Source organism: Leuresthes tenuis, unplaced genomic scaffold (assembly GCF_036924035.1).
Source record: "Leuresthes tenuis unplaced genomic scaffold, fLeuTen1.0.hap1 SCAF_20, whole genome shotgun sequence".
Lineage (NCBI taxonomy): Eukaryota > Metazoa > Chordata > Actinopteri > Atheriniformes > Atherinopsidae > Leuresthes > Leuresthes tenuis.
In genome coordinates, this window is record NW_027325374.1 from 20,283,077 (window position 1) to 20,289,872 (window position 6,796).

The 6,796-nt window shown below is 39.6% G+C and overlaps 1 protein-coding gene across 1 annotated transcript; it reads right to left on the minus strand.

Annotated features, from left to right (window-relative positions):
* Nucleotides 1-3,203: 3,203 nt before the first annotated feature.
* On the minus strand, nucleotides 3,204-6,104 carry wfikkn2b (WAP, follistatin/kazal, immunoglobulin, kunitz and netrin domain containing 2b). The gene is made up of 2 exons (XM_072373256.1): nucleotides 5,577-6,104; nucleotides 3,204-5,404 (listed from the first exon to the last, which is right to left on the minus strand). Exons 1-2 carry the CDS (start codon nucleotides 5,760-5,762, stop codon nucleotides 3,857-3,859), a joined length of 1,734 nt encoding a protein of 577 aa, XP_072229357.1. The 5' UTR covers nucleotides 5,763-6,104; the 3' UTR covers nucleotides 3,204-3,856.
* Between the last annotated feature and the right edge of the window lie 692 nt (nucleotides 6,105-6,796).

Here is a 6,796-nt window from a genome sequence, read left to right on the forward strand (position 1 = left end):
AAAAGCACATCAAAGTGTGCTAGCTTGGATTTTAAAAAGCCCAATAAAGTGTGATATATCAGGTAAAATCACAATTAAGTGCTGTGACTAAGATAAAAATAGATATGTTTTAGTTTATGAAAAAAAGCAAATCAAAGTTTGCTAGCTTGGATTTTAAAAAGCCCAATAAAGTGTGATAGATCAGGTAAAAGCACAGTTAAGTGCCCTGACTAAGATAAAATAAAAATGTTCTAGTTTATATATAGCTTAGATAAAAAAAAACTATGCTATCTTAGACTATAAAAAGCAAACCAAAGTGAGCAAGCTTAAATAAAAAGCAAGAAAAGAAAAAGATGTACCAGTTTACGTAAAAAGCACAAACAAATGTGAGGTTTAGGATACATAAACATTATAATTCTCTGTAAATTGTATTTTCCAATATTCATACTGCTCCAGATTTTCAGTAACACTTTTCATTCCTTTTTAAGTTTGAAAACTGATTTTTTTGTCACACTGATATAATGGAATAAGTGATTTTGTTGCAGTTTTCTAGAGTTAACATGTGACTCACGTGAACTAAACCAAGTGCAGGAGAAAGGGGAGAGATACAGACAGGCTGCATGCTAGTTTAGAGCTACTAACAACTAATAAAAGAAACTAAAGAGCAATCATAAACCCCAGCCCAGTGACAGTTTTTTTTTCATGCAATCCAGGATAAATTTAGTAAAACATTTCAAGAAGACTTCTGGTTTGTGTGTCTACCATGGTTGCTATCTTTAGCCGAGGGAGAGAACCTTGTAAACCAGTAATCCAGGGAAATTATATTTTCATTCGATATTTTATTACAGGGTCAGTTTTAATCAAATCCACTACAGTTACCTAACTTTAACCATTTTGAATTTAAACTTAGGCAAGGACTTCTTGAAAACTCGTCATGACCACTGACCATTTCTAATACCCAACTTGAACTTTGAAGAAATTATCATGTGCTGTCGCACAAGAAAACTGAGAAAATCATTTCTGTGGACATGAATGAATCGATTAAATTTATTTTACCACTTTATGAGACTCCATTGTAAAGGTGGAGAAAAGAAAGATGAGAAGGGCAACCAAACATGCCACATAGAGAAGTAACTTTTCAAAATTAGGCTAGAATCATGGCAACCATATTTGGGGCTGAGGTTAAGCCTCTTGGATCCTTTCTTAATTTTTTGTCTTGCTGACTTTTCACTGCATGTCTAGAGTAATTGTTCGATGTGAACACTTTTGTACAGTTACAGACAGTTTACAGCTTCTCTACCTCATTTGAAACACTTCAAAACTAACGACAAAACGTTCAATGGAAAAACTTAAAGAGGAATCTGGCTCAATTGATGCTCAGTTTGATAATACAAAATCCCTTTCTATACAGACATGGGTGTTTAACAGTAAGAGTGTAAAAATATATTGATTTGCTACCTTTTCCAATATTTTTAACAACATCCCCACCTCCAATTTTTTGCTTTGTAAGATAACAGAAAATATTAGAGCCATGGGAGATAAACTGTCTATCTATCTCAACTGAGGGTCATTTACATTTACATTTACAGTTTTCAGCAAAATTACTGAGCAAGTTAATGGGTTACAAAAAAAGTTGCTTTGAAATGTTTTTCACCTACCAATCTATCTATTTTGCTTATGGAACTAGTTACGTTTGTGGTCTACAAGGCCCCGGTCAGTTGCATACATTTATGAGTAGTTAGATGAATCAAAACACACTGCTAAATGTCATAAGTGTTTCTTCTTTTTTATTGAAAAATCTTATCATCCATGTATCGCAAATACTTTTTAGGATTACCTATAGTTGAATTTACATGTACACTATACACTGTCTAGTGTATTACTGGTGTTAATTCTTTTTTAAAAACTTACCTGGTTATTAAAGGCTTCTACATCAGCACAATTTACAGTTACGATTTAAAACAAAAACCTTTTCAAATGCACAGCTGTACAAAATTTAAAGCAAAACCATTTAGTTGAGAGGACACTACGGGTGAATAGGGTAATATTTTAAGTAATTTATATAATCATAAAACTTCCTCTTTCAGCTACTTTGATTGAGACTTTTTTTTCTGCTTGTAGTTTGCTATTAGTAGTTTGTGTTTATTTTTCCAAACACAAATGGAGCATTAATAAATTGAAAATTTACTAATTTGCATACATGTTCATTATAAAGGATTTAGTACACAAGATTTAGTAAAAGATAAACATTAGTAACATAAACATTGTTAAACATAAACAAGGAAATTTATTTTTTTGATGTTTTATTTAAATCTTTTTAATAAGACAAATCACTATGCCCAAAATAACTATTTATAATCACTCACTACACAATATCATGGTAGAGCTTTATTTCTAAATTAATAAATGGTTTCTTATTTCTGAACAATAAAATGTTGAAACAGAAAGGTTGTGTTGCTGTTATGGTTTATATGACTTTGTGATTTGATCCAAGGTGCTGGAGATCTACTATTTCTCTGCTCCAAAGACTCAACAGCTGTTGGAGTGCAGGTCTGAGCTCCCTGGTGGTTTTGCCAGTAAAGGAAAGCAATACATGGGCTGATGTCCTGCCTCCATCGCCATTCTGGATGGGAGAAACAGAATCTCATCTGGGAAGTAGAACACCCTCGTCGTAGCCCACCAAGGCCTGTTCCTAGTAACCCAGAGATGCCTGTTGGCACGGCATGAAACACATAACTCTTGTATGGGAGTGGATTTGAGGTTTACAGCTTGGGCTCCTTACCCAATTAGGCTGGCCCATGGAGGCAAAGCAAAATAGGGTGAAGTTTTTACAATGCCACAGGGATCCTTAGAATGGATAGATCCATTTTGAAGTTTTCAGGGATTGCATGGGGCTCAGGGTAGGCCGGGAAAATACAATTCCCAAGTCTCTTTTTGTCAAAGCCTGTCAGACGAGTCACTCTCTGTCTGCTGACATGTACAAAGATAATACACTAAAATGGTTATTTGGTTAAACAGTAAGTGTGTAAAGACCTTCATAAAATAAGATCAGTCTATCCTTTAATTACGATACAATTTAGTATTGCACAGACACTAATAAATAAAAAGAAAGGAGACAGGGGAAAATCCCAAATGTTTATTTTCTTCTGACATAACAGAAAATTTTACACAATTCCACTTAATATCAGAGATGTGAGGTACAAAAACAAATGAAAAGCCAACATGTTAATAAATAGCCAAGAAACCAGGGGAAAAGTTTATTTTTTAAAAAATGTAAAAAAAAAAAAAGTAAATGATTGGTTATAACAAAATGTGTTTAAGAAAATATTTTACAACTCATTCATTTGGATGCATCAAAATTACCTTGTACTGTTTGTATGATAGTCTGCACAGGTGCTGACTAACATACAGAGTGAATGTACAAAGTTTAAATTAGTGCCAGGTAATAAAAAGAAAAGGCAATTAAAATATGTACATACACATAAACAGAAAACAACGAGGCTTCACTGCCAAAGTTTGCAGGCTCTGTTTCTGCTGATGGTTGGGGAGGGCCAACGGAGTCAGGGGAGCATAAGGTAACACGAGGATGATAATGAATGTCTGTGTTCACATACATGCAATTTCAATGAGCATCACCGACGGTCAATGCCACAACCAAGAGCAAAACTAAAACACGTAAAATGTCATATGTCATAAGTTTTCTAATAAACTTATTATTAAAAAGCTCCCGAAAAGAAAGAATGACAATGAAGAAAAAACTGAAAATCCCATGAAATGTGACATAAACAATGAGAGCAGTGAATGTTCAGCACATCACAGCCAGTTGCAGTTTTGTCAGGTAACTCTTTAAGTTTTTGTACATATGAGAACCCAAACCCTACTGAGGGCTGTTGGTGATTGCTTTGAGAATCTTACAGGTGTTCTTCGAGATTACCTCTTTTAGTTTTCTTACCCGACGAGGAGTAGAGGCGCCCACATAGCTTTCAGGATAAAGAACGGCCATGCCATCATTAGCATTGCCCATGATGATGACCTGGCTTTCTGAAGCCGCACCTGTGATGTTCGGGCACGGGCAGTTCCAGTCAATGTTGAGAAAAGTGACCTCGAGAGGCTCCTTTCCAAAGAAGCGTAGACCCATCTTCTCATCTTTGAGGATCTCCTCTACAGTCACGAGGGCGTGGCCTGAGTCCTTCTCCTGCGTTAGCTCCGTCATGCGACCCGTAATGACAAAGTCACTCAGACAGAAGCTTGTGACCATCTTTCCTCTTGGCTTGCAGGCCTTGCAGCTGTGGTTTTTTGGGAAAGGGCATATCTCCTCACAAGCTTCTTTAGATTCAAAGTTGTTTTCGTTGCCCTCGCAGCCTCCGTAAATGAAGGACTGACACTTCAGCAGGGTACTGCTGTACGCCCACCGTGGCTCATATGACTTACAGGGGCCCTGCAGGCTGGGGAGCTCACAGGGGCTAGATAGCTCTGGACCGCAGCACTGCATGCAACCATCATATGTCTCAAACACCTTCCTGAGCTGCTGGCTGTTGTTGCTGTGGCAGTGTGTGAAAGAGAGGCAGTTGTTGGTCTTGGGCTCATAGTACCAGCTGACTTTTTCCTGCTGGCCTCCACAATCCTCTGTGCTATCAGGGGGCTTCACACATTCTTCAGGCAAGCAGCGGCTCAGGTTTTTGGTCCCAGAGGTGTTGAGGACCTCTGTTGGCAGCACAGTGAGGGGGTAGTAGGCCTGCACTGAGCCAGACGGGTTCTGAGCCGTGCATGTATAGACACCTGAATCTTGTGGTTGGGCGTTGTAGATGACCAGCTGACCAATGTTAGTAACCACCGTGTTCCCCCACACATGATTAGGCCTCATGACCACTCTTTCAGTCCCATCTGGCACCTGCTTCTCCCACATGATCTGAGGTTGAGGTTGACCCGTGACATCACACGGAAAGCTGGCTGTGTCACCCACACTTATAGTGTGTTGAGTGGGTCTACTGATCAGAATAGGCGGCTGAGGCTCAGTGGGAGGTGGGATGGTGGCCTTAAGGGGAGCAGTGGTAGGGCGAAGGGTGGTCACCTGGGGAAGTAAGGGACTTGTGTTGGGCCAGGTGAGGTGGAAGCGACATGTGACAACAGAGAGGGTGATGCCTTTAGAGCATGCCTCCGCATCCATGTAGCACTTGTTGTAGTAAGTCATGCCATCTGAGGCACAGGTGAAGTGTGGCTCCCTCTCACAGCGGTCCCGACATTTACACACCGGCTGGCCATCCCAGATCTCACATTCGGAACCCTGCTGGATGCACATAAAACTGGCACAGGTTGCTCCCTTGGGCATTCCCATAGGGCCCTTGTTTCCATCTACGTAACGGGCAGCCACACAACTGTGATTCCCACATACATTCTGACAACACTTCTCAAAGGACTCACACTCCTGCAAGAGGTGAAGAGAGAAATTTCAGAGGCATTTACACACTGTGAGCAGCAATAAACTGCTGCACACACTCAACACTAAATTTGAAGTTAAATTGGTTTAAACAAAAAATGTTATATCTGCATGCAAGTACCTCCTTTAAACTGTAAACAGGAAAACAACTTTATATTACCTGATCAGATTCACATTCTCGTGTGCACGTGCTCATGGCATCCACCCACAAGTTGGGATTCATGTCATTGGGGCAGATGCCCGCGTGTGAATAGGTGACAGGGCGCAAAACTGCGACACTCAGCTCCATCCACACTGACGCGCACGCCAGGAGCCAGGTCCACCGTGGAAACAGCATCCACCGCATCTCCAGAGCGGAGCGCAAGTCAACAAGTGGCGAGGGGTTAGAAAAATATTCGTGCGTCTTTGATCACGCGGTTACCGAATTCCACTCGAAATAAACGTAAGTGAGAAAACAAGTCAAAAGCGCATCACACGTGCCCGGGTTTGAGAGCCAGCCCGATGTGTGTCAGCTGATAAAGCCAGTTCAGCTGTAGCGATGATGCTCTATTTATACTACCAATGTGCAGCCATCACCGTCAACAAGACTCGCCAAGTACCGAAACTCGTAATATGACAATTATGAGCTGCTCCTCAGATGTTGGAAGAAGCTTTTTAATAAGTCAGTGCTGAGCTTTGTGTTGGGCTGGCGGGGCACCTGCCTGTTAAAAGGATTGCCGGTAACCCCATTTAACCCTTTGCGGTCTGCAGCGGCGCCAGGACGCACAGCGCGCCAAGACGCACGGAGAGAAGAGTCTCAGAAGGGAATTTGTTGCTTTGAGAATATTTAATGATTGCAAAAATTAAAAACACATGTTCACTTTGCACAGTCAGAAGGGTTGAAAACTGCTGGTTTTGATCAGAAATTATGCTGTATGAATGTTTACTGTATTCTGGATTAACAGACAATGAAGATGTGCTGTTTTATGTCTACTTGTGTATCTAGATAAGTGAACCATAATACGTTTACATAGACTACCTGATGAACTTTTTAGGACAAAATTCAGGTTTAAAAAACATCAGAAAGGATAACATTTTATGTTAATAATTTCAAGATATTTGTTCCTGCAGTAAAACTCAGACTTAACACTTCAGATGTTAAATCTAAATTCTGTTAAACGCAATGTTCTTTTGGAGAAAACCAAAAGGATATTTGCCCTTTATACTTCATTAATCTTCAATAATGTCATTAAAAAATATTCAGCAATAATGAATATCTGTAAAATACGAGTAAAATCATGTTTAGAGTTCATTAAACAAAGAAAACTTATTTGGCTACTTCATGAACAATATCAAATGCATCACATTTTTTTCAGGTTTGACACAATTGTATGAACTCTT

Coding starts and splice junctions, on each gene's coding strand:
- wfikkn2b (XM_072373256.1), bottom strand. CDS start 5,762: ATGCGGTGGATGCTGTTTCCACGGTGGACCTGGCTCCTGGCGTGCGCG. Junction 5,405..5,576: donor GAGAATGTGAATCTGATCAG/GTAATATAAAGT, acceptor CACCTCTTGCAG/GAGTGTGAGTCCTTTGAGAA.